This window comes from Cebus imitator, unplaced genomic scaffold, assembly GCF_001604975.1.
Source record: "Cebus imitator isolate Cc_AM_T3 unplaced genomic scaffold, Cebus_imitator-1.0 Scaffold0, whole genome shotgun sequence".
NCBI classification, from domain to species: Eukaryota; Metazoa; Chordata; class Mammalia; order Primates; family Cebidae; genus Cebus; species Cebus imitator.
In genome coordinates this window covers 5,484,348-5,510,885 of record NW_016107315.1, presented here as the reverse complement: position 1 = coordinate 5,510,885, position 26,538 = coordinate 5,484,348, and the positions used below count along the sequence as shown (strand labels likewise).

Sequence of the window (26,538 nt, the reverse complement as noted above, 5' to 3'; positions counted from 1 at the left end):
TGAGATCCGGAGCCGACGGTCCCCAAGACTTCCCCTTTAACTCTGGCCACTCAGGCCAGAAATGGTTGAAGGATCCCCTCCACTGCATTAAGTACAGCCGGGACATCGCTCCCATAAGGTTCGTGCGCGGGCCGCCGAGGAGGATGGTGGGGGTCAGTGCTGGTGACTGGCAAGGCAGGAACTGCAAGAGCAGTTCCTCAGGTTGGTTTCACTCCGGGTGAGGGTAAAAAATGCCGGTCCAGGGCTGCAGACCCTGAAGAATTAGCAAGTCCTGGTGCTGCTGCCTTGACCAGGGGGCAGGTTCTCCTCAGCACCTGTGCTCCAACTTCGGGCCCTAATCACAAGGTGAGGGGCCGGATTTCAAGGTGAAAGAGATGGGACTTGGTCCAAATCTGCCATGAAATGGGCTAAAAATAGCTGGATATTCCTGGGAGGGGCTCAGATTCCTCCCAAAGGTCAGTCTGGATTGAATCTTTCACAGCCGCCATCCTACCTCCCCAGCCCCCAACAGGAAAAGGCAACAACTGTTTTCTATAGAAGTTTATTCCCAAAACAGAGCGCGGCTTCACGGAACAATTTACACAGACAGGAAAGGGGGCCGCTGGGCTGGAGGTGGGGAACCCCCAAAGAGGGGCATCTAGGAAACCTAGGACATAGCAAAGACACCCTCCCACCCCCAGCAGGCCACTCAGCCCTTCAGGAGCTGGGGTCCTTCTGGGTAGGGAGAGCTTGGGGTCCTGGCTGGTGGGATTTAGCTCCAGTCAGTGAAGTAGAATTTCTAATCTCCCAGGAAACTGCCTCCCAAGAGTATGCATGGGGTGGTGGGTGAGGAGGTGTCTGCACAGACCACCCCCCAACCCTGCACAACCACTCCCCAGTGGTAAGAGGGCGTCTACTCTCAAGGTCTTCCGGTTTGCTGTTAAACAGGGGACTCAAGGCTGACCTTTGGCCTGAAAGAGCTGGGGGTTAGAAAACCCCTCAAGAGGCCAGGTCCAGGGTCCTCACAGGTGGGTCCTCCAAGTCCCTCTCCCACTTTCCCTACCTTTCATTTGTAAACAAAGGAAAAAGAAATTCTCTACTGTAAACAAAGTGTAAAATCTCAGTTTTGAATTGTAAACAAAGTAAAAACATTTTTTGAATCTGGACTTGTAAACAGTAACAAAATTTTAAAGTCTCCAGTTCTGGACAGCAGACAAAATAGCAAAAGTAAGAGTTTTGTGAACAGGGTCCTAACAGTCATTTTTCCCTTTTTAAGGGAATCAAGAAGGAGTGGAACGGAGTCACTTCCTGCAGCCCAGGTGCCTAGGGCCACGGAGGATCCTGTAAACATAGGAGGCAGTGGCACCTACATTCTGGGTCTTGAATTCCCTTGTTTCTGCTCCCTTTGCTCACCTTCCCACCCTACCCTTCAGAATCAGTTCAAGCAGGGGGCAGTGTCAGGGAATCAAATGGCACCACAGACAATTTTGCTCGCCGCAGGGGCAGGTGAATGACCCCTCCACCAACCCTCTGCAGGAATGTCTGACTAGAGGCCTGAGCCCCTCCCTGTGGGAGGCAGGGAAGCCTTGCTCTGTAAACACGACATCAGCTGCTCCACTAGCACCCCACAGCATCAGTCCTAGGTCATAAGGCAGTAAGTGGCGGGGACTCCACATAATAAACACACACATCCACCAGGAGAGGCGGCATGAACAAGCCCCCATAAGGAAGTCTGAGGACCTCTGTTTCCAAGACCAACCCCCAGGCCCAGAAGTTTGGACCTTGGGGCATTCAAGAAAAAGCAAAGAACAATTCTGTACTTTGACCCCTGATGATATTCAGATCAACCTGGGGGCGGAGTAAGGGGAGGAAGGCATGTGTCCCACCCATCTGACTCCACCCCAGGAAGAAGAGAGAGATGAGCATATGGTTTGCTAAGGACCCAAATGGGGCCAAACTGCATCTGTCTCCCTCTGTCTCCCTTCCCCTCCCAGCCCAGCCTCAAACCCCCCAGGAGACAGAAAAGCTGAAAAATAACATAAGCATCTCTCTGGTTACAAAGGTACAAAACGTATAAAAGTCTCCCTCCAGCCCCCCCCCCCGCCCCCGCACCTGTCACACGCATGCTCACAGATGCGCATGGAGCATCAGCCCTGTCACACCGGAGAGAGCTGGGGCACACGCCGCTGGGGAGCAGGATGCTGCCTTGGGATCCACCCCCACTCCTGGAGTCTCTCCTGTTAGCCCAGATCCTCCGTCACCCTCAGCTGTTCCTCATCCATGCTGTCGTCCCCTCAGGAGTGACCCTCACTTCTGGGAACTCTGGAGGCGCATGAGGAAATCAGAGGTTGATGCCGAGGACTCCCGGTCAGGCGGTACTGGACTCCACACTTGGCCTGGCTGCTCCCCTCGCCTCCACCACTGCCCTTGCCTCTCAGCCCCCAGCCCCTTCTCAGAGTCCTCTATTCCACATCCCTAGACTCGCTGGCAAGGCTCCTTGGCTACCCAGGTCTTCTCTCTAAGTGCTTCAAAAATACCAACTGTGTACAGATGGTATGTTGAGCACTTGATAGACAATCGTCTCATCGATCTCCACATCTCAAAGAGTTTGTTACTACAGACCCCTTTACAGATGAGGAAACTGAGGCCCAGAAAAGCCTGCCTCTGCCCAACGTCACACATGAGGTTACCTCATGAGGTAAGACACAGAGCTCAAATTCAGACCTGTGGGACTCCAGAGCCAGGACCCCTGCTCAGCCCCTAGTCACCTTCCTACACAGCCAGACCCCAAAGCTACACTGCAGGGGGGCCCAGGCAGTGGGTTAGCTCCCTCTGGTCCCCACCAACCAGCAGCCCTCAGTGCCCAGGCCCAGGACCCCCAAACCCCTGTTCCTTCCTCCTTTCTTGTGCTCTCTCTGCCCTGGGTCCTGCTCAGTTCTGTTGGTCCCCTGTCCCACCCCCCAGGGGCCTCTTCCTCCCCAAGCCATCTCTTGTCCCACAAAACCCCAGAGCCTGACTCAGCTGTTTTTCCTCCTTGAAACTCAACTTTCCTCTTGGGTTACAAGATCTGGCAGCTCCTGGTTCCTCCCCACTCCCACCAGTCCCTCACGGACTTGTGTGTATCCAGCTACTTCCTGGGTCTCTCTGCCATCCCCATCCCCAGATGCCCCTGAGATGAACAGGTCCCAATTCAGTTCCTGTGAGCCCCACCCCAAAATGTCCACAGATAGGAGGAACTCAATATTGACTGAATACATCGATGAATGAATGATTTATCCTCAAAAAAGTAAGCTCTTCAGCCTGGTATATCCTGGCACCACTTCTAGCCTCTCCTTGTCTTATACGATCCCCTAGGCGAAGCCTCCCAAGCAAGGCCTCCTGCTCTCCCACACTGTCCCTTGCATATTCCAGGTCACCTCCCACTTCTAGGCCTCAGCTCCTGCCCTCCCCTTCACTTGCTCAACCCATTGGAAGGTATCTATCTCTCCTTAGCCTGGGAGATGCTGGGAAGGGTGGCTGGCCACAGTCACACAGCCGGCAAGTCCCTGCTAGTCACACCCCTATTTCCTGCTAGATTCCTGTCCTCAGCCTATGGCCCTCTGGCTGTGCTGAGCCTAGGGTAGCCCACAACTGTCTGCGAACCCTCATCCCCTTCTGTGGCAGAACACAGAGCAGGGTACCCAGGAGGTTGCCCTAAGTTGAAGAGGGTGCGAGCAGGTGGCTGCTTACTCTGAGTCGGGCGACAGCTCTGAGATGCTGTGAGACGTGGCAGAGCGTGGCGTGGAGGGCCCAAGCACAGAGGCTGTGGCAGAAGGCGTGACAGTGGTCTGAGGGCCCGAGGGCGTGCTTGAAGACTGCATGGAGGAGAGGGCCGAGGAGTTGAAAGAGGCGAGAATGGAGGAGAGAATGTCCAACTGCTCTGTGGAGGGGCCATGGCTGGGGCCACTGGCTGGGTCCTCCCTAGCTCTGAGCAGCTGTGGGGGTGGCCCAAGGGCTTCTCGTGAGGGGTGCCGGCTAGACGCCTGGTCCAGCCGCTCCCGGGAGTTCGAGCTCTTAGACAGCGGGTCCAGCGGCCGAGATGGCAAGAGGGGGTCCCTTGAGAGTTGTCGCTGGGGAGATAGGGGCAGAGGTGGGGGTTGTGGGTCAAGGTCCCGGGCACGGCGGGGCGGGGGCAGCGTGCTCAACCACTCTCGAGGCGCCCCTAAGTCCAGCGCATCCCGTGACCCGAAGCGGCCAGCCATGATCCCAGGGTAGTCCCGAGGTGGCTGCCTCCGCGGCAGAGTGCTGCCCCGATCTCTGTGCTCCAGTCGGCCCGGTGCAGCATCCATGCGTTCCTGGGACCCTGGCCGGCTCAGGGGACGTAGAACAGGGGCGGGGGCCTCCTCTAGTCGCTCACGGCTCAGTTGCCGCCGGAGGAGCAGGTCCAGCTGTTCTCTAGAAGAATAGCGGCTGGCTGGCTGTGAAAGGCTGCCTGTGCCCCCTCCCACATAGATGCGACCGTAAGAGGCAGCTGGCACAGCACGGTGGCCCAAGGTGGCTGCACGGCACCAGGACAGCTCAGGGGCGCCTCGGGTCTGTGGCACCAGTGGGTATTGCAACCGGTTCTTCAGGATGCCTACGGGAGCAACAAAATGGGGGTCAGGGTGTATGTGGGAGGGGGAGGGCAGGCGGGAATTCCTGAGTCTAGGGGGGTAGCAGCCCTTGGGATCCTTGCAACACAGGGTTGGGAGCAGGAACCCCTTGGGAAGCAGCAGAGGCAACCCTGGTGGTCCCAGAGAGGCAGCAGGACAGGGGTGAAAGTGGAGAGGCAGTAATCTTCCAGTCGCGGTCCTGGGGAGGCAGGTCCCATGGTGCAGGGGATGGGGCAAATTCCCTGAGGTCAGAAGAGGGGCAGCCCTCACGTCTCGACAATGCAGGCCTGGCTGAAAGATGCAGGAACACCCTGGGTTGGGCAGGAGCAGTCCCCAGGGTCCCTGTGATGCAAGGGTAAGGGCAAAAACCTCTTCTTGGGGTTCCCATAAAGCAGAGTAGGGGCCAGAAACCTTCCAGATCAGAGCAGGGGCAGCAGCTCCTAGGGTCTCTGAAAAATAGACGGGCTGGGGCAGGAGTGGCCCTCTGTGGTGCCGGCCAGGGTAGAGGGGGACAGAGAGTTCCCAGGTCAGGATAGGAACAGTCCCTGAGGACCATGAAGCAGGTTAGAGAAGCAGGAGCTCCCCAGGATGAGGAAGCTGTAATCCATTGACTCAGGGCATGAGCAGCCCCCAGGGGTCCTGTAGTGCAGGCCAGGCGTCAGGAACTGTACCTTTCCTCTGGCGCTGGGCCCGGCCCAGAGAGATCTCATCCCCACTGGTCAGGGCCAGGTCTGGCTGGTTGTTGTTGGCTGCATCCTTGCTGGTGTCCAGCCCCAGGCGCCTTTCAGAGCCCCAAGTCTGCAGAGCACAGGGGGCTGCCTCGCACTCCCCCAGGGCTGGCCAGTAGGACAGGAGGTCATTGCCATCTACATCTGTGGAGCCAGGGCAGGTTACAGGAGCTTCTGGGTTGACTCCAGTGGCTCAAGACCCCTGACCCTAATGAGCCTTGAAACCCTGGCTGTTGTCATTGAGCAGAGGTGGGAAAAGGAGGGTATCTCCTCAGAGATCAATGGATGAGGGTGACTGGTCACCCCTTCCCCTTAATTGGAGCTGGACAAAGACTATAGAAGTGGGGGAATCTGATGGCTGAGGGGTCAGGAAGACCAGGCTGAACCCCAACTGCAGGAAAGATGGGGAGCTAGAGGGATAACAAATGGGGAATCCCTTGATCACCCAAGGGGTCAGAGGGTGCCTAGCACCTTTGGGGTGGGCGAGGAGCCTCTCACTCTGGGCTGCCCGGTGGAGTGGCCGTTGGAAGTGCCCCCGTGTCCGGCCATTGTCCTCGCTTTCTGAAGATGGAATGGAAAGACTCCTCTCCTCCTCCAAGGACAGGTCACTGTCGGAGTCGGAGTCTGCACCTGGAGTTGGGCAAGTCAGGACTTTCAGAGGTAAGGGACTTGGAGATAAGGGAACTTGGAGTTGAGGGTGTTAAGGTGGGTACCGCAAGGGGGTTGGGCTTAGGGACGGGAACCTGGGCAGTGCTTGGAGCGGAGGTAGAAGCAGAAGGGCTGGGACTTATCAGAGGGAAGGACGGATCAGGAGTGAATCGGGAGAACCAGGGCTGGAGAGGTAGGTGGCTCCTGAGGCAGGGACCTCAGGGAGATCGTCCCAGCCCAGTCAGCCACTGCTCCCAGTATGGGGTGGAAGAAGAGGGGATGGGGAGAGATCCTCTGCCTCCCTCCTCCCTGCCCCAGGTCCCAACTCCACCAGCATCTCGATGGAACATGGCCACGTCCAGGTCAGTGGGGCCAGCATGAGCCTGGAGGCTATGGTCAGTGTGGTCAGCGGCTGAGCCATGTCGAATCAGGACATCGTCCCTGGAAATGCAGGAGCACCCCACAATGAAAGAGGGTTGTAATGGGGTACCTTGCAGGCTGGAGTGTCTGAGTACACAGCCAGCTGCCAGTGGAATGGCATCCCTGGGTATGTGGTGGGAAGCATTTAGGGCAGAGGCAGCAGCAGGGCCCCAGATGGCTGAGATGGGTGGAGCCACCTGCCCTAGGACCTGGTCATGCCAAGCCCTGGTAAGGTGGGGCTGGACTAAGCTGAGTGTGCCCCTCATAAGGAGGCCCTTCCTCTTACCTGAGGTAGCTGCGGCCCCGCTGGCTGTCCTGGTCCTGGGTCCTGCCGGAGCGGGCGCTGCTCACAGAGGAGACAGTGGAGGCACCCAGAGTGATGCGGATGAGGCCACTCTCCTCAAAGAGAGCTGTGTTGTTGTAGGCCCCAGGTCCCTGGGGATGGTGGAGACAGAATGTGAGCCAACCCTGAAGCAGCCTCAAACCCTGGCCTCTCAGGGCCCCCAACCCGACTCACCGTCCCAGGTGCTGGCCTTGCCTCCTCGGGTGCTGCCTTCCTGCCCAGACAGGCTGGTGTCCAGGCGGCCCGAGCGTCTGCATTCAGGACACAGAAGAGCAGCAGCACTGCCAGGCCCTGTGGGTCAGCGAGGGTCAAAGCAGGGTCAGCAGGGGTCAATCAGGGACCAGTATAAGTCACTGTGAGTCAGCAATGGGGGTCAGTCACTGCAGGCTAGTGTGGGTCAGTAAGGACCCCAAGCAGCACTCAGTAAGGGAGTCCGGGAAGGCCAGCAGGGGAGAGGCAGGAGCAGCAGCGGTAGCTACAGTGGGTAAGGTCGTGTGGATCAGCAAGATGCCAGGAGCCTCGCTGTTGGTAAAGGTTAATCCAGAATCAGCACTCAGGCTGGGGTCAGTGTCTAGTTTTGAGTCAGCTCCAGGCCTGGGAGCAGCAGCTAGGGCCAGCGTCTGGTCTGAGGTAGCACCCAGCCTGGCAACAGTTACCCAGTAAGAGTCAGCTCTAGGCCTGGGGGCAGCATCTGCCTAGGGATGGCCCCAGCCTGCTGAAGGCCCACCCGGTTCTGGAGTGAGGGAGGGGCACCAGAGTCACCTGGAGGCCGCAGAGTCCGGCGTGGAGGTAGTGGAAGGCCAGGATGCTGTGGTTGACTGCCAGAAGCCCAAAGAGCCAGGAGGCGCTGACCAGCAGAAGAAGCAGGAAGGAACTGCGAAGGGTCCTGCTGTGGGGACATGGGAGGACACAGGAGGACACGCAAGGCTCACGTAGGGCTCATGCAGGGAACACGGGAGGACACGCAGGGGCCACACACAGGATGTGAAAAAAAGGAACTCACATGGGAACATGGAGGTCTCTGGAGGACACTAGGGGAGATGGGAGGTCTCACAGAGAAGCAGGAGAGCACTCAAAGAGCCAAGAGGACATGGGGGGAAACACAGGAGTGTGGGGGCCATAAGGGAGAGCATGGAAGACAGGTGGGAACACACAGGGCAGGGGGCAAAGTGAGCCACCCAGGCCACAAGAGACTCTGGGGGGACCCAGAGAACAAGGAGAGACAGCAGGGCAGAAGCATATGTGGGGTGACAGTATAGTGAGGGCGCCAGAGAGGGACCGCAGGTTAGGGCAGGTGTGACTTCATTCCTTCATCCAGAACTTGGAGCCCAACCTGCACCAGGGATGATCTGGGGGGCCCAGACCCCACCCAGGAAGGACCTGCAATCCTGAGAACCCCCTTCACCCAGCCAGACAACTCACAGTGCAGAGGTCTTCTTGGCCTCCCTCTGCCCTGAGGAGCAGGATGTGCGGGCAGCGAGGAGAAACATGGTCCCGTTCATCTGGACCCACAGCCGGACATGTGGGGCCGGGGGGGGCAGACAGAGAGAGAGAGAAGGGGACAATGAGAGACACAGAGACTAAGAGTCACAGAGAGAGGCAGAACCAGTGAGAAATTCACACATATACACACATACCAAAGTTGCTTAGAATCACAGAAAAAGTCAGAAATTGAGAACCAGAGACCGACTAAGACAGAGACAGAAAGAGAGATGCAAAGACAAGAGGCAGGGACAGGAGCTGAATCTCTGACCCTGTGCCCCCATCTCCATGCCAGTTGAGTGGAGGTAGTCACTGTGACCAGAGGACAGAAATGGAGGCTGAGCCCAGGAAGCCTGCAGACCTGGCCACCCTCAGCTGACTCCACTGCACCTGCCGCAGGCCTCCCTCCTTCCCCCATGAGGGAGGGAAGCACAGAGTGGAAACCAAGTCCAGGGCACTCACCACTATGACTAGGACAACAGGGCCAGCAAAGCTCCAGATGAGGGGCTCATGGACTGAGACCCAGCAGAAGTCAGGGTTTCCATAGCCCTCAGGGTCCAGGCCCACAGCAAGGCCTTAGGAAGAGAAGGGGTAGAACTGAGGGGGTGTGTTCCAAAGCTGCTGGTGGGCCCACATATGGGAGAAGGCAGGGTGAGGGTGGAACAGCCCCCCTACGAGTAGATGGCTTGGGGGTTTGAGGTTGGGGGTCATGATCAGGACTGGGGACAGGGTCAGGGGTCAGGCCATGTGATGGATGGAGGTTGGAGGCCACAACCCTGAACGGGTAAGTGGGACTCACCCAGCAGCACAGCAGGGACGCCCCAGCCCAGGGCATGGTAGAAGCGCATGGCACCGCGGTCCACATTGCGTGGCTCAACCTGCATGCGGTAGAGGTGCAGCCCCTGCACGAGGAGCCAGGCAAAGGTGCTGAGGAAGAAGTAGTGCAGGAGGATGGCGACTGCAGTGCACACCAGCTGAGGGCAGGGTGGGGGGGTGTCAGGACCTCTCCTGCCTCACCCACCTCTGACCTACCCCAGGCATCTGCTTCCTACCTCTGACCCCTAAACCACAATATCTTATCCCAGCATCCCACTGCAAAGCCTGGCCCCAACCTGAGCATCCCTGACCTCTGACCCTGAGTTTTGGCCCAGCCCTCCTGGGCCAGTAGGGTCACTGCGATACAAGTTCCCTGGCCCTGGTCCTGCACCTGGTTGTGGGTCCTGTGAATCCCCAGCAGGAAGAGGAGCTCTGCCACCCCCAGGGCGGCTGCCACATTGGCATGGATCCCACGCACATTGGACTTGAGGCTGCGCAGGCTCAGTAGGATGGCTGCAGTCAGCACCAGTGCAGCCACAGACACTGCCACGACCACGTGGGTGAACACAGCCAGCAGCTCCAGGTCGCCCTCCAGCCTCTGCAGAGACAGGGATGGTTGATGGGCTATTGGACAGAATCCCCCCATCCCTTTGACCGACATCCCACTTCCTCAGAACACTGAACACAGCCCCACCTCACGGGGGGAGGCATCCATGAGGACTCCAAAGGTCCCTGTCCGGCTGCAGCGACACCGTGCGTGGGACCCATTCCTGTGCACCAGCTCGCAGTCCCGTGCTGTCCACACACCATGCTGCTCCGCCCTGCAGCCACAGGGCAGTTAGACGTGACAGTGACCCACTCTCAGGCAAGGGTTTGTGAGAGATCATGGGAAGGTCTGGAGTTGGGGTGCAGCATTCCTCATAGCCTGAGTTGCACAATAGCACTATAGTGCACAATAGTGGGGGTCCCAGGGGCAGGCTGAGACTATTAGTTGGCCTCCCAAGGGCTAACAGGGAACCAAGGGTTTCCAGAATGGGGGTCCTCACAGGCCAGGTGGGTCCCACTGCACGCAGATCGCCTTGCTCCGATTCGCCGTCTGCAGCAGGCGGAACTCCAGGCTGATGGGGGACTCCAGGACTCCCCTTAGGAAGTTGCGTCCATGGAACACAGCCACGCTGACCACCGGGGAGTTCATGACAGGGTTCTGGGGAAGCCTGGGGAGATACCCATCTAGCCTTGCATACTGCTGACCTCCCCACACTCAGCCTGCCTGCCTCACCCCGTCTTCATGACACTGGCTATGGCTGACCCAGGGTCTGGGATGTCCCCAGAGTGGACGCTGTTTCTAAGAATCCCTCCAGCCTCTGCTGGGCTGCTGAGGGGCTAAGCAGCTCCAGGGGACCTGCGACTGTGCCTCTGACTGCCCTCCCTCCTGCCCCCATCTGACTGCCATCAGTCAGCCTGTCCTTGTCTGTCTCTGTCAGCCCTTTGGCCTGTCTGTACCTGGCTCAAGGATCCCTCCTGTTTGTGGCTGTGTGTCTGTCAGCCTGCGGCTCTGCTACTCTGCACAACTCCAGAGAACAAGATTCACAGTGAACCCGGCAAGGACGGGGCTCGCACAGGAGCTTCTCTGTGTGTTGCGAACCTATGCATCTACCCACCAAAAAAGGGGCTGCTGGGCTGAGAAGGTCACAGGAAGCTCAGGGGTGAGGGGCCTGAGTACCTGGCACCTCTGCGCTCTGCCTGGAACTGGGCAGGGAGCAGTCCCCCCAAGGTGCGGTAAACAAGGAGAATGACAATGGAGATCCCAGGCTCTGGCTCCAGCGGGGCTGGTGGGGGGATCACACTGGAGGTGGTGGAGTTTTCTGTGCTGCTGCTTGTGGGCAGAACTGCCAGGAGAGGAGGAGGAGCTTCTGTCAGTGACCTCTGACCCAAAGCACCTGCCAACCCAGCTCTGAACCCAATCAAGCATGAGGGTCTCTTCTCTGCAGGAGCAGAATTGGGGAGCAGGGATAGCAGGAATCCAGAAAGGAATAGTCAAGGCCTAGGAGGGGTCATCTGTGATGAGGGAGAGGGTCTGACAAAGTGAGGGTGTGGTGAGGTGGAGGGTGGAGGGGAGATGTGGGAGGGTCTGACACCAGGGAGGCCTGGAAAAGGGAAAATTCGTTGGGAGGACAGAGAGACAGGACCTGGCCTAGGGGTTCTCCCAGGGGCTCTCACCTTCAGATTGGGATGGCCATGGGGACTGGGAAGGCAGCAGCACATGGGTGTGAGGATCCCAGGCATCTTGGCCCCGAAAGAGGTTGCTATGGTATCGGGGGTAGCGACGGGCCCCCCGGGGAGAACTGGGGTGCTCCATGCGGTCAATGCTGAGCACTACCCGGGAGAAAGAAAGGGGAGGCCCATCACGGACCTCTTCCCAGTGCCAAGGGTTCTACTCTTTCTTGCATCCTGCACCCAAGTCCCACAATGTTTTCCTTGCTACCAGCTCAGAGCCTGTCCCTACAAAATGCTGAGGGTGATGGCAGAGTCTCCTGCCATTAAAGTTGGCATCGATAGCCATAGCCCATCAGGCCTTCAAGTTCCTGCCCTGCCCCGCCCCAGCCCGCCCACAACGCACTGATATTAGGCGTCACCAGCCCCATGGGATTCAGGTATGTGAGTTCCATATTCCTTGCGAGCGTGGCTGCATACTCCTCCAGGTGCCTCACCAGCCCCGCGCTGCCTGGGGAGTCCCCAGGGGCCCGCTGCCCCAGCGCCGCCCACAAGTCCCCTGTCTCTGGAGCAAGCAGTGCAGAGCCGGCCCACAGCAGATTCTGGGAGGATGGAGATAGAGTTGGGCTCAGCCAGGTGGTCAGGATGTATGAGGGGACAGGGCAGGCATGAGAGGTCTGTACAGGTGCTCAGAGGGGCCCCAACAGGCAAGGGGGTGGGGATGGAGAGGACAAGGACAGAGGGAGGGCCCAGGACCTTCACTTCCTGAGGGCAGCAGGGGCCTGATCTGAGGATCGAGGGGCAGAAGGCTGGGAGCTGGGGGGCCAGGGCCAGGGCACTGAGAACAAAGGGCACAGCCCCACCTCATTGAAGTGGGCATCCTGTGTGGCTGTCAGCCCGAAGCCCTGCTGATGGCTCTCGAAGGCCAGCAAGTGGGCCAGCAGGCGGGCAGTGACTCGGACATCTTGGCTAAAATAGTGGTCAGTGTTGCCAGTCACCTCCCGTAGCCGCTGAGCCAGCTTCTTGGCCTCCACGGTATCCAGTGCCGTCTTGTTCAGCTCTAGGCCATCCAGCTGCCAGGACAAGAAGGAGTTGGTTGCTCTGTGGTCCCTTAGGCCTTTCTCCAAAGCCTCACAAGGAGAAAGGCTTGCCAGATTAAAGGGCAACCAGGAAAGGCTCAGGAGGTCAAGGGCTAGGGTGTGGTATCTGGGGCCCACCACAGGCCAAGGAACATCTTAGGCACAGGGAAAATTCTGGGCAGTCTCACCAGCAGACTGAGCTCTCGAAAGGCAGGGGAGGTACAGTTGAAGAGGTCAGGCTCCAGCCAGCCCTGGGCCTCATCACACAGCCGCACAGCAGCACCTGGGGGCAGGCAACCCCTGGTCAGACCAGGGGCCTGAATACCTTTGCTGAGGAGATAACCACAGCATCCTCTCCTATCCCTGGGGATCCTTGAGGCAGAAAGAAGTCAGAGGCAGGAGAAACTATAGCTGCACTCCTGGAGGTAGCAGCAAGCCAGGTAGGCCCCAGCTGCTTGTCAGGCAATTCCTGAGAAGGCTATAGACCATTCTCAACTGGCAACCACACAAAGCACAAGGGTGGGGCTGCACACACTCACCCATGTGGGCCAGGACAGGCTCAGGGACGTGCCAATTCACACACAAACACAGACACACACCGATGCTCGCCAGTTACACACACAGATGCATAGACCAGACCAGCACACAGACACATGATGCCCTCGCACACACACGCAGACATGCCAACACAGACCAGGGCTTCCAGGAACATCCGTGACCAAAGTCAGGTGGGGGGATTCTCACACAAGTTTTAACTGCCCCAGTGGTGACTTTGCTGTCCTTTCTCTCCCTTGTCTATGGGGTTGGGATGGAGGTTGAATGAGAATTGACTTGGATCTTAAAAGAGTGTGTAGCTACCAATGAGAGAGTCTAACTTAAACACCGAATCCCCTCCCCTCAACAGGCTCACAGACACGTGCACAGGCACAGAGACACATACATGAGCATGCGTACACAGACAATCTCTGTCCAGCCACTGCAGAGACCTCAAGCAGCAAGGAGTGTTCTGAGGGGACCTCAGGCAGTGGGGAGGGGCCCTCAAGCAGCAGGAAGGAGCTGTAGGGTCCTCAGACTGAGGAGGGATCTTTTGTGACCTCAGGCAGTGGGGAAAGTCCTGTGGGGACCCCAGAAACTGAGGAGAGGTCTCTGAGGACCTCAGGCATCAGGGAAGGGCCCCTGGGGTCCTCAGATAGCCAGAAGGGGCCTGCAGGGACTTTAGGCAGCAGGGAGGGGTCTGCAGGGACCTCAGGCAGCAGGAGGGGTCTGCAAAAGCTCTGGCAGTGGGAGGGGGCAGCGCACCTGAGCAAACACGTACCCCTTACCTGCACCCCGCAATCCTGCCCAGAAGCCAAGAGAAACAGACGGAGGCTCAATGAGGGTCTAGGAAGGGGCCCAGAGCCCCTAGTCAGTAGTGAGAGGCTCATGGGGGTGGAGGGGTTAAAAAAAAAGTGAGGGGCTCACATGGACTCCCACCCACCTTCCACCTCTTTGCAGGAACAAAGCCACCCAACTCAGGAAGTGATGGCTCTGTTAGTCAGAGGACAGGCCCACCCTCAGTGATGTCCCTGTCCCCCACATACTCACCCAGGGCCCCCCGGGGACAGGGCACTGTGGCCAAGACACCAAACTTTGTCTGGGGCCACCACACACCAGATCGCAGGGACTTGGGGCAGGCATCATAGAGTACTAGAGAGAGAAGAGGTGCTGAGCCAGGCAGTCAGGGTCCAAGGCAGTGACAGCCACACCCACTGTCCCTCCACCACCCACCCCAAGGCCCACTGCCCACCACTTCTGCTGGCTTCTCAGAAGCTGACCTGTCAGATTTTGTGACAGGTCAGCAAAGAAACTGGGACAAAGGTAGGGTTCCCTGGATATAAGCGGTCTCCCTCAGGAGAAGCTTCCAGAGTCCCCAAGGAGCCAAGTGTGCCACTGATATGTGATGGTGGCACACTGGAACCAGCCCTCTATGGGTGGAGCCTGCTTACCCTGGCAGCCACTGGCTGTCACCTCTGCGAAGGGACTGTCACAGCTGTTGCACTGGCGGCCAAGGGCTCCTGGGCGACAGGGGCACTGCCCGCTGTGGGGTGCACATGAGCGCGAGGTAGAGCCCACAGGGTAGCAGTCACATGGGAGGCAAGAGTCACTGCCCCGCGGCCGGTAGTGGAACTCCTGTTTGAGGATGGGCCAGGGGCCTGAAGTCAGAGGTCAGGGCTCAGGGAATGACGGAATCAAGGGCAAAGGGTCAAGAGAACAGTGCTCATGGGCCAGAGGACGCCTGGGCCACGTGTGAAGGCAAGGGAGGGGTCATAGGTAAAGGATGAGAGACAGCAGCTAGTCACAGGACACAGGTAAGAGGTTAGGGCCCACATCAGGTGGCAGACGTCAGCAAGCTGGACAGGAGTTGCAGATCGCATCCAAGGAAGGGTTAAAAGGTCAGGGGCCAGGCGCACCTTGCAGTGACACTGCCCATTTGTCTTGTTGCAGTTGGGATCAAAGCCCTTGTGAACATCACAGTTGCAGGGGCCACAGGTTGGGCTCCCCCACCAACCCCGAGGGCACTGCTGGTCCATCCTGGGGGTACATAGCCAGGTGAGATGCCTCCACGGCATCCCAGTGACCCTCCCTGTCCCTGCCAGGACTCCCCATCGCCTCACCCCCAGCATCTTACCTGTACTCACAGTGGTGGCCGAAATAGCCACCCACACAGTCACAGGTGTAGCCATGGGGGTCTCCTGGGAGGTGCCGGCATGACCCCTGGTTCTGACAGGGGTTCAGGAGGCAGGCGTCCACACAGCCTGCACCGTAGTAACCTGCAGATTGGGTCAGAAAGCTCAGGACCCTGGTGGCAGAGAATGGAAGGAAGCAGGCACCTGTCCCAAGTCCCTGCCTCCTTCAGGTTCCCCAGTCTTCATCATGAGCTCCTAACTCCTGCCCAGATCACCCTTCCCCCAACCCTCTCAAAGCCTACCTGGCCGGCAGGTGCAAGAAAAGGTCTGCCAGAGGTCCAGGCAGTCAGCATGGGGTGGGCAGGGCCCAGAGGCACAGGCGTTGGTCACAACACAGCCAGGCTCCGCATTCACTCGGTGGCTGGGGGGTAGCAGGGCCAGGGAGCCAGAGGGTGTGGAGCCAAGCCACACCCCCTATGGACACACAGCCAGCAAGGGGTGAGAACATGTTAAGGCACCTCAGCCTCAAGTACTGCAGAGCTAGCCACCCAGTCTGATGACCTCTGACATGCAGTCTTCCTGAGACCCCCGAAAACCCAGGCCTCAAAACTATCCCGAATTCGGTCCCCCTATGGAACCCTAATTGTGCTGTTTCTGACACAGATTCCTAATGGCCCTTGATAATCCAAGCTAGACTCCCACCTCCAATGCCACAGAAAGACTTGACCTAGCTCTCGACTCTGGGTCATCCACCCCCTCGCGTCAACCCCCACTTGAATGCTGCCTTTCAGGTCCCAAGGAGACCCTGACTTCTGACCCCTAACCCTAATGCCCCAAATCACATTCCCATGCTGACCCCCACCTGGATGCAGCCGACCAGACCCTGAGGAGCCTCCTCTGCACTGCCAGGGGGCAGGCCTCCCACGTGGAGCTGCTTTACCTTCAGGCCCTGCAGCTCACTCCCCACCGCCATGGTGTCCTGAAGGAAGGGGGAGTCAGCACTGGAAGGAAGCAGGGGCCTGAGGAACCCCTGCCATAGCCCAGAGTCAGTCTTGGCCTTCTAGCCCTTCTAGGCGGGCCTCTCCCACTGGGGCCCAGAGTGGACCTTAATATTGCTTGATTTTGACTGGGGGTGGGTAGAGATTGGGGCAGAGACTAGAGGAGGCTTTTAGGAATCAGGCAAAGTGATGGCTACAGAGGTTCCCCAAGACCAGGCCCCAAATCTGGCACAAGGAGGACCTGAGAGCAGACCAACCTGGCTGGTGGGGTGGGCTCAGTGCAAGGATATATATGGGGAGAGAACATCAGACTCGGTGCACTGGAAGGAACTGAGAGGAGCTGGACTAGAGGGTGGGGTCAAATAAGGCAGATCTGGTTGGAAGGCTGAGAACAGACTACCCCGGGGTCAGAGATCAGACCTGGAAGAGGCTAAAGTCCAGAGAGACCATGAGGACATGGTGGCCCCGCCGGCCACCTAGTTCCTCCTGCAGCTCCAGCCGCAGATCGTGCCACCGGCCATCACTGACAGTCACCTGGTCCAGGAGGAGATGGGAAGCACGGCCCACGCCCCTGGTTACTGTCACAGACAGTAACCCCCGATCTAGCTGTGGACAGAGATGCATAGCCCTGTGGTTAGAGCCCCCAGTGGGCTGGGACTTGGAGGTGAGATCAGAGGACTCAGAGGTCAGGAATATCAGCTGTCAGGACAGCGAGGTCAAGGTTATACCTGGCACACAGGACACTGTGCCAGGGGACATTATGTTGCTGATATGGGATCAGGGAGCAGAGGATAGGACCAGGTGTTGTGGGTGAGTTGGTGCAGCTAGCACAAGAGAGCTACATTAGAGCCCTGCACCTGCAGAGGATATAATGATGGGAAAGAGAATCAGGGGCTAGGGTCCGGAGCAGGGTCAAATGTGGTTGGGACACCTGGCAGAAAAGTATGCTGTGTGACCAGCCTGTGCACACAAGAATATCGGTGGTGGCGTGAGAGACAGAGCTGAGGGTACAGGGAGGGTGAGCAAGGTGGACACACCTGGCAAAGGAGAGTGCTGTGTGGCCCAGCCTGCACTTGCATCAGGACCCCCTGTGTCGCCCGTGTCCGAAATGCCAGCCCCAGGTACCATGGCACAGACACAGCCATGTCACTTCCAAAGTTCCAGCTCAGTGTGCCGTTGCCACGGAAATGGTGGGGATGGGCCATGGCTGAGTGGATAAGAGAAACAGAGTTATAGGCCCTGACCCAGGAACAGATTTGACCCTGCAGGCCCCTCCTGCCGCATGCTGCCCACTCACTGAGCCGACAGTCTTTGCCACCAAAGCCCACAGGGCAGTCGCAGCTGAAGCCGCCCCAGCGCTCTGAGCAGAAGCCACTGTTCTTGCAGGGGCCTGAGTCACAAAAGTGCAGCTTGGCTTGGCAGCCTGGGAGAGGAAGGCACATGGAGGATGTGAGAACAAGGGTTGGGGGACACAGTGCTGGACAGAACTTTAGTGTCCAGAGGACCTGAAAGAGGCCAAGATCTCATCCCCATGTTCTCTCTGGGATTGGTAAGTCAGGCCTTCAAGGCTGGGCTGTAGCATGGTGCTTGCCACTAAAGAAGACTGGGTTGAAATCAGGTGTGGAGTCACCCCATGTAGTCCTCCGCTCCCTCCCTATGATGGGGACCAGGGCCATGGGCTGCGCTGGTGGAAGCTTCAGGCCTACCTGCCATGGTGCCATTATTTGCAACAAAAGCCGCCATGTCCACTCGACGGCCATCAATGTGCAGGTCCCGCATACAGCCGATGAAGTCCTTATGGGACACAGGGAAGTTCTCGGGGAGGTTGGGGACACCCCCCAGAAGCAGGGGGCCCGTCAGGTCCAGGGACCTGGGGGTCAGAGGTCTGGGTCATTGGTGGAATGGGCCCAGAATAGAGTTGTTCCTGGGGGGGGGGCACAGGAAGTAGGGGGTAGGACCCAGAGAGTAGGGTGATTGAAGGAGAAAAATAAGGCCAAGCTGGGGAAGGAGTTAGGGTCTGACTTCAGTTGGGGTGCAAAGGAGAGCTCATCTGGGGAAAGGTAGGTGAACTGGGGTTGAGGGCTATGATGAAAGAGTGAGGCATCTGGCTAGTGGGGGAGGGGATGGAGAAGTGAAGAGTCTGGGGGAGACTGGACATGAGATGAAGGGACTTGGAGGGGATGTGGGGCATTAGTGAAACTGGGGTGGGGAGGTGGAGGCTTTTGAGGACTGCCTGGGGACTGTGTGTGCCAGGAGGAAGTCTGGGGTGGAATACAGTATTGCGGGCTAGGGTGAGTAGGCTTTCAGGGTGTTTGAGAAGAGAGGGAAATCTTGGTGGTTTAGGGGAAGGATGGGGGAGTTTGGCAGGATGGGATGAGGAATGGGATGTGAAGGGTCGGAGTGGGCTTTAGCAGGCAGACAAGGGGACAGGGGGAGGGGGCCTCACTTCTTGGAGCTTGTTTGCACACCAGCAGCTGCGCATGAGTAGTTGCCAATCTCAGCACCAAACTGCAAAGCCACGGCCACATCGCAATCATCCACGCTCAGCACAGCCACCTTGTCCTTGGAGGGGCCCTGCACACCCCCTAGGGCATCTGTCCGGGGCTAAAGACCCAGGCACACCAGTCAACAGTGCCCCTAGTAGCCCCTGAGGAGCAGAAGTCAGCATCCCAACTCCCCTCATACCCAATGCCAGGGATGGTGCCCACCTTGTTGTAGTATCTCAAATGCACTGTATGCCATTGCCCATCACTCAGGCCCCCTGGAACTGTGGGGCTGACCACCGTGTTGGATTCACCTGCAAGGGTGACGCATGTGGAATCATTAGGAGCAGCGGAGTCGCTCCATTCCACCCCAGTCGTATAAGCACAGCCACTCCCAGGGCCACCCTGGATGCATTAGATCAGTCCCCCCACTAGTGACCGCACTGGCTGGCCTAGATTGCCTTTGAACAGACAGAAGAAACACAGACTTCTTGGAAGGACGGACCTTCGGACAGGGAATGGCCAAGGTGCTAAGGAACTAGGTCTTCACTGCTGGTTTGGCATCAAGTGTGCGCTCAGGTGCACACTGAGGCAAACCCGAGGGGACTTGGGGCCTGTGTCCTCCAGCACACGTGCACCCATTCGCCGTCATATCCAGGGCACCTACCGGTGGAATATGTGAGCCGCACTTGGCCAGCCACCAGCTCCAGGGCCAGGAAGTCGTGCTTCTCGTTCAGGCGCCCGTTGTAGAAGAGTAGCCCGCTCTGCTGCACCGTCGCGAACCTGGGCGGGCAGGGGTTGAGGGGATGAGGGTGTCAGGAGCAGGTTACCACATAACACCCTCCATCGCTGCGAGGAGAAGGGGCTGGGGCGAGTGCAGCGAGGTCAGGAGACCCTGGAGGAGGGGCGAGGGGGGGAGCGTCAGGGGAGGGGCGGTGTCCCGTGGGAACGTCAGGACAGGGCAGTCAGGAATCTAAATCAGGGTGAATAGGTGGGGGCGGCGTGGAGGCGCTCAGACACGGGGCGGGCACCTACGAGAGGGACAGCGTGAGGTGGAAGCGCTGCCGCAGGCCGCGGAACATGACGAACGAACTGGGCGGGAAGGAGCGCGCCGCCACCTCACAGCGCGGGCCCTCGAAGGCGCCGCCTGCCGGGCACTGGCATCGGAAGCCGCCGTTGGGCGCGTCGGTGCAGGTGCCCCCGTTGCGGCAGACGCCCGGCACGCAGCGGCCGGCCTCGGTGTCCAGCTCGCAGTCCTCTCCTGGGGGCCAAGCCGGGGTCAGAGGCGGTCACGCCTACGCCCGCCCCTGCTGGAGTCGGCCGAGCCCCTTCAAAGGCCGCGCGCCACCAGGTCGGGTGCTAAGAACCCCAAAAAATCGCGCTCCCTGTGGACACGCCCCTTCCGTCTGGCCCCGCCTCGCGCCCCGCCCCTTCCCCAGCCTCCTTAGTGCCTTCGCGGAGGCCAGTGGCCTCAGAAGTGACGCCCAGTACTCACTCGCATTGCAGTCCCGCCCCGGCCTTGGCCCGCGCTCCCCCTCCCCGGCTGTGGCCCGGAGCCCAGCTCACCTGTGAAGCGCGGGCGGCAGACGCACGTGTAGCCTCCCTCGCGCCGCGCGCAGGCACCGCCGTTGCGACATGGGTTGGAGTAGCAAAGGTCGAGCTCAGTCTCGCAAAAGTCTCCGGTGAATCCAGGCGGGCAGCGGCAGCGCAGGCCGGCGATGGGCTGGATGGGTCGGAAGAGCGTGGAGGCCGAGGCCAAGAAGGGCGCGGACGAGTCAAAGCGGAGCACGGACACGCATTTCATGTAGTTCTCACAGGGCTCGCGCAGGCACACGTTGTCGTCGAAGGGCAGTACGTCGAGCAGGGAGCGGGCTGCCAGCGCCGCGCGGCGCACGTACAACTGCTCCTGCAGCTCCTCCGAGCTGAACCAGGGCCCGGCAGCGCCCGCTCCGGCCCCACGTGGAGCCAGCGCCGAGAAACTCACATTAAGTACGGTGCCCCCTACGTCTGTGTCGTTTTGGATGTTGAAGATGAAGACGTCCTCGGCTGGCGTAGCGAGCACCGCAGCCACGCCTTCGAGGAAGTGGCCCAGCAGCGGTGACAGGAAGCGCTCCTGCCACATGTTCTCAAGGCGCACGGTCAGGCTGTTGGCCAGCAACTCCTCCGTGATGATGACCACGCGCAGCACACACTGCGCCGTCACGCTGTGCAGGCCATCTGCAGGTGGGGGCAGGGGCAGTGGTCAGCCTGGGGCCAGTGGCCGCCCCTCCGTAGGACACAAGAGGGCCGGGGCCGGTGATAGCCCAAGCTCCCAGGACCTCTAAGTCAGCAGGCTGACCCCACCAGGACACAAGGAGGTCTGGGACTAGTGACCACCAGCTCCTTCAGTATCAAGGTGTCAAAAGGCCGCTGCGTCCTCCCCCAACCCCCAATACAAAGAGGGGTCTGGACCAGGGATCAACCAACCCACACAGTGCCCATGGCTTAGTAAGTCACTCCCCCAACAGCACTCAAGTACCCTAAGTACTCGATAACCCACACTTCCCCAAGTTATCATCAGCAGGCCACCCCAACTTGGGACATGAAGAGGAGCTAGGGCCATTAGGCACCCATTCCCAGCCACCTTCCTCTTCTCCCTTCCCCCAGCATAGCAGAACAAGCAAAACATCCCCTCCAAAAACAAGAGTTGCAGATCAGGAATCACCTATCTCCAATTTTTGATCAGCAAATTGCTCTTCTATGGCACTAGAAGAGGCTCTGGCCCAGTGAACACTCAATGCCACCCCCAGAACCCTGGGTTATCAAGCTCCAGGAGAGTCTTGAACACCAACACACACACACACACACACACACACACACACACACACACACACACACACACGGCAGCATTCTTCAGTTAGCAGCCTACTCGCCACTCCAGACCTGGGTGCTGTGGTTTCAGTGACCACCCCAGAGATGAAGGTGAGGTGCTTATCTGCCTTGTTCGTCTTGTCCCCAGACCCTAGCACATAGTGGGTAGTTAATGAGGATAGACTGTTGAGTGAATTGAGGGATAAATGAAGGTTGTGCGTTCTCAGGCAGTGCCAGGAGTCCCTGCTCCAGAACTAAGAAATGAGCACCAGTAAAGCCTGTTTCCCAACTCCTGCAGCCTCCAGTAGGCAGGACTTCAAGAGCCTATCCCACCTGCACTCTCCTATTAGGGAGGGGTTTGTGAAAGTCTGAAGCAGATGGGACAGGAAAGAGGCAGGTGGACCTCTGGACATTTTCCCAAAGGTCAGGGTCTCAGCCCCTATGGACCCACTCTCCACCTGACACTTCCATAGTAAGCTGCTGTTCCTGACCACTAAATTATTGGTCATTTCCTGCACAGATGGGGTAAACGCCAGACTGGACCCAAAGAAATCCTTCGTCTAAACATGGACCTAATGTGGACTTACTGGCCCATAATGGCTTTGCCTGGGACCTCCAGAGGATTACCCCAGGACATCTAACCTTTTGTCAGCAGGGGAGCTATCCCTAGGTAGCAGACAGTTCTTTACAAGCTTTATGGGGTCTGCTAGATGCCTTGGAATCTTTGGAATTCTGTGGAGATTATCCAGGAACCTAAGCAGAGTCCTCATGAGGTCTATGGCAGATCTTGTAGGGTGCAGGAACCCTTCACTTAAGGGGTTCTTGGGAGGTTTGGAAATCCCTCTTTGGCTTGAGGTGGCCCATGGAGTTCCTAGGCCAAACAGGTTGGGATCACTGGGTCACTTGCCTGCCCCATGCCCCTCACCTGTGACAGTCACCAACATGGAGGCCACCAGTGGGCGATTATTGTCTAGCTTTCGGCTGAGTCTCAGCTCCCCACTGGTCTGGTTGACCACCAGCAGCTGCAGCTCATTGCCACGCTCAAAGGAGTAGAAAAGGTGGTCAGAGACATCAGGGTCATAAGCTGGGATGCGCCCAATAATGCCCGACGGGAAGGTGTCTGAGCGGTTGGATACATAGTTGTTGAAGAGGATCTGGAAGTTGTTGAGCACAGGGCTGTTGTCATTCTGGTCAACCAGGCGGACGTGCACAGTGGCCCGGCTGACCAGAGGAGCAGATGTGGCCTGCACCACAATCACATATTCCTGGCGAGCCTCATAGTCTAGGTCAATGAGTGCCGTCAGTTCTCCAGAGAAGATGTCCATTTGGAACAGCTCAGGGATATTCCCCTCCACAATCTGGTACATGATATGGGCATTGGGGCCTTCATCGGGGTCCACTGCGGTGATCTGGGCCACCACTGAGCCCACAATGCTGTTCTCTTTCACCCGCACCTCAAACTCCTCAGCTGGGAAGACAGGAGCATTGTCGTTCACATCCTGCACTGTTACCTGGATACTGACTGGAGTCCGGAGTGGGGGCACACCTCGGTCCACTGCATAGGCAGTCAACTCATACACTGGCACTGCCTCCCGGTCCAGCCGCCTCACTGTACGGACAATGCCAGAGGTGGGCTCAATGGTAAAATCTCCATCCCCATCTTCCCCATTCTGGAAAGTGTACTGGACCCGGCCATTGGCATGAGCATCCCGGTCAGTGGCTGAGATCTGCAGGACACTGGTGAAAGGTGGGGCATCCTCAGAGACCAACCCTGTGTAGTGGGAGGCCACAAATTGTGGAGCATTGTCATTCACGTCATTGACCATCACCTCCACATAAGTAGTGTCTGCCTTCTGTGGGATGCCATTGTCCCGAGCTGTGATAGCTAGGGTGTAGGTCACCTGGTCCTCATAGTCTAATGGGGCTTGTAGTGTAATGGCCCCTGAGCCTGCATCAATGCGGAACTGGGGCAGGTTGTCTTCCAGGAGATAGGTGATACGAGCGTTCTCACCCACATCATCATCAGAGGCACTGATGACCACTATGGTGCTACCCACTGGCCGATCTTCATTCACGCTCACTGAGTAGTGAGCACTTTGAAAGACTGGCCGATGAGTGTTGGCATCTGTGATGTTGATGTGCACATAGCAATGATCATGAAGGGCACGGTCAGATGCAGTTAGAACCAGCTTGAAGTAGCGTTCCTGCTTGTAGTCCAGTGGCAGAGCCAGTGTCACTAGACCCACACCCCCCTGGGTGCTGATGGCAAAGCGATTCCGGGTGTTGCCACCTGTGATCTGGTAGCTGATGGCACTATTGGCATCACGGTCTACAGCAGTCACGCTGACCACACTGGTGCCCACAGCTGCATCCTCATTCAGTCGAAGGTGGTACTCCTTCATTGTGAACTCAGGCCGATTGTCATTAACATCCAGCACAGTCACTGTGACACTGGCTGAGGCAGAGAGTGGGGGTGAGCCATGGTCTCGAGCCTCCACACCAAAGAAGTAGTGCTCCACAGACTCACGGTCCAGGGGACCACTCACAGAGACCCAGCCAGTGGCACTGTTTATCACGAAGGGAGTATCAGGTGCCACACCAGTTAGGGAGTACTCCAATCTGGCATTCTCCCCATGGTCTGCATCAACTGCCTGAATGTGAATGACTGAGTGGCCCAAGGGAGCATTTTCCAAGACAGAGACTTGGAAGGGTGTGCTGACGAAAATAGGAATGTGGTCATTAATGTCCATCACCTGGATGCTGGCCAGGCCCGTGTTGTTGGACAGCGGTGGCCGACCAGCATCCTGCGCCCGGATGCGCAAGGCATACTCTCTCTCTGCCTCGAAGTCCAGAGGCGCCACCACCTGGATCTCGCCAGTGAGGCTGTCGATGGCAAAGTGGCCACGGCTATTACCACTGATGATGTTGTAGTGCACCAATCCGTTGGCGTCCTTGTCTCGGTCAGTGGCCGTGACGCGCAGCACCACCGTGTGGGGGCGCACATCCTCGCGTACCTGCGCCACATAGCGCTTCTCGCTGAATTGGGGAGCGTTGTCATTTTCATCCAGCACAGTTATGTGTACGCGCACAGTGGCCGAGCGCGGCCCGGGCTCCTGACCCTGGTCGCTGGCTTCCACCACCAGCTCGTAGCTTTCCATGTGCTCTCTGTCCACTCGGCCGCTGGTGCTGATGAGGCCGGAGCGCGGATCAATCTCGAAGGCAGCAGCAGCTGCGGCGCGCGCAGCAGGCGGCCCCACAAAGCGGTAGCGCAGGTTGGCGTTGGGGGGCGCGTCGCCATCCGTGGCACGCAACTGCAGGATCGGGTAGCCCTCCTCCACATTCTCGCGAAGCGTCTCCCGGTACTGCGCTTGCTCAAAAACCGGCGAGTGGTCGTTGCGGTCGGCTACCGTCACGGCCACCATCGTGGTGGCCGAGAGGCGCGGCGAGCCGTGGTCCTGCGCGGTCACACGCAGGTAGTGACGTTCCATGCTCTCGCGGTCCAGAGCTGCCGCCGTACGGATGAGGCCGCTCTGCGGGTCGATGCTGAACAGCTCCAGCGAGCGGCTGTTCATGAGCGCCGCCAGCGAGTAGACTAGGCGCCCGGCCTCGCCGGCGTCCGGGTCCTGCGCAACCACACGCAGCACCGCGGTGCCTGCGGCCTCGTTCTCCGGCACCAGCGTCTGGTAGTTGTACTGCGGAAACTGCGGGTGGCGGTTTGCGGCGCGACGGAAGCGTGCCGGGTTCGCCGAGGTTATCTTCCGGGCTTCAGGACCGGCCGGGAGTCCCGGGGGGCGCGGCCCGGGACGCTGCGGGAGGAAGCGGCGGCGGAAGAGACCCTGGGAGCGCATGCGCTCGGGCGCCGGCTCGGGAGCTGTCCGAGACTCGCGGAGTGCTGAACCTGATGTAGGAGCTGTCCTCACCGTGCGCGGTGCTGAATCCAGCTCGGGGCCAGATCCCAAGGACCCTGGGAGACAGTTCCGCCGAGGGGCTGTCCTTTCTCCTCCGGATGTCGTGGCTCTCTCGTCCTGACCCTTGCTTCCTGTTGCCCACGATTCCCCACAGCAGCTCGCAGTGCTTACTCTTTTGCGGGCGCCTGTCCCAGCGTTTCGCTGGGAGGACAACGGCTTGGGAGCATGGTGCCGAACCAAAAAGTCTGAAGGGAGGGGCGAGCTGTTCCCCGAGCCCGGGACCCCTGAGGACAGAGCCCCTGGCGACAGACTACCTCTTTGCAAAGATCCTGTCCGCCCGCAAGAAGAAGCCTCTGGGCGCCAGTATACCATAGACCCTGGTCCCTGTCCTGTCTCTCGTTCGCGGCTGCCCAATTGCTGGACGCCGTGTTCAACCCCCAGCTCCTCGTTCGGCTGCTCAGGGGGCCCTAGACTGTTCCGGGTGCTTTGCCTTCTTTCTCCGAGCCCCACGAAGACAGGCTCCCTGACCCCCAGGCCAGTCCCCCCATCCTCCCGGACCCCGGGAGACTCGGGACAAAGAGCTAAGGCTCCGCCACGGATCTGAGCCCCGGGCCCCGTAGTGGCAGCTAACCCCGGGTCCCAGCCATGGTGCCCACCGCGCCCCAGCTCCTCCTGGCTAAGGGGGAACAAAGAGAGGAGGAGAAGGAGGAGGAGTATGGGGGTCGACCGTCCCCCGAGACCCCAACACGGCGGCCGCCTCGCCATCATCCCCCGCCTCCCTGCACGGCCTCCACCGCCCCCCACCCCGGTCCGGGCCTTGGGCCGGCCCCGCCGCTCGGGCCCCCTCCCAGGCCCCTGCCGCCGCCCTGGGCCCCCGCCCCTCCGCCTGTCTCTCCGCGCCGCCGCCGCCCTCTGGGCACCATCTACTCCGCGGCCGGAGCCCCTCCGGCGTGCGGCCCCGGCTTTTTCCGCCCCCACCACAGCATCCCCGACGCTGCTGCCGCCTCCCGCCGCTCCAACATGGCTCCCGGCCGTCCCGATGGTTCGCTCCACCTCAGCCCCAGCGCCCCAAACCCAGTGGTACAACCCATCGCGCATGGCAGCTCTGAGGACCGAAGCTGTTGCCGCCATCTTTATTAAGGACGTGAGCGCTGCTCATGGTGCTGAACAGAGCGCCGAGGTGCACCGCCGTTGGGTCCGCCCTCCCCGCTTTCGGCCGCCGCCCTCACCCACCTCCCTCTTTCTAGGGCGCTGTCCCAGCTCAGTCTCCCAGCCTTTCTTCTCCTCCCAGAT

The 26,538-nt window shown here is 59.1% G+C and overlaps 1 protein-coding gene across 5 annotated transcripts; it reads right to left on the bottom strand.

Annotated features, from left to right (window-relative positions):
* Positions 1-525: 525 nt before the first annotated feature.
* On the bottom strand, positions 526-26,289 carry CELSR3 (cadherin EGF LAG seven-pass G-type receptor 3). Of its 5 annotated transcripts, none has more exons than XM_017510507.2 (36): positions 22,263-26,039; positions 20,054-20,704; positions 19,523-19,748; positions 19,155-19,270; positions 18,713-18,801; positions 18,451-18,608; positions 17,711-17,874; positions 17,302-17,427; positions 17,042-17,211; positions 16,425-16,610; positions 15,869-15,985; positions 15,309-15,480; positions 15,009-15,150; positions 14,791-14,911; positions 14,326-14,509; positions 13,925-14,026; positions 13,663-13,677; positions 12,529-12,623; positions 12,125-12,334; positions 11,668-11,863; positions 11,268-11,423; positions 10,771-10,936; positions 10,094-10,261; positions 9,742-9,868; positions 9,439-9,645; positions 9,031-9,205; positions 8,694-8,806; positions 8,172-8,251; positions 7,512-7,638; positions 6,924-7,040; positions 6,693-6,841; positions 6,318-6,427; positions 5,810-5,968; positions 5,282-5,482; positions 3,709-4,594; positions 526-2,301 (listed from the first exon to the last, which is right to left on the bottom strand). In XM_017510507.2, the coding sequence occupies exons 1-36, from the start codon at positions 26,011-26,013 to the stop codon at positions 2,274-2,276; spliced, it is 9,960 nt and encodes a 3,319-aa protein (XP_017365996.1). In that variant the 5' UTR covers positions 26,014-26,039; the 3' UTR covers positions 526-2,273. The 5 variants fall into 5 exon arrangements, with proteins under 5 accessions (XP_017365996.1, XP_017366043.1, XP_017366106.1 ...); XM_017510554.2 differs by having other exon boundaries at positions 7,512-7,635; XM_017510617.2 differs by having other exon boundaries at positions 7,512-7,623.
* Between the last annotated feature and the right edge of the window lie 249 nt (positions 26,290-26,538).

Excerpts from the sequence above, each read along its gene's own strand:
- CELSR3 (XM_017510507.2), bottom strand. The coding sequence starts at position 26,013 with ATGATGGCGAGGCGGCCGCCGTGTTGGGGTCTCGGGGGACGGTCGACC. Across the intron at positions 15,481-15,868 it reads GTCTGGTCGGCTGCATCCAG|GGGGTGTGGCTTGGCTCCAC; the intron begins GTGGGGGTCAGC and ends GTGTGTCCATAG. Across the intron at positions 15,151-15,308 it reads TTCTTGCACCTGCCGGCCAG|GTTACTACGGTGCAGGCTGT; the intron begins GTAGGCTTTGAG and ends CCCAATCTGCAG.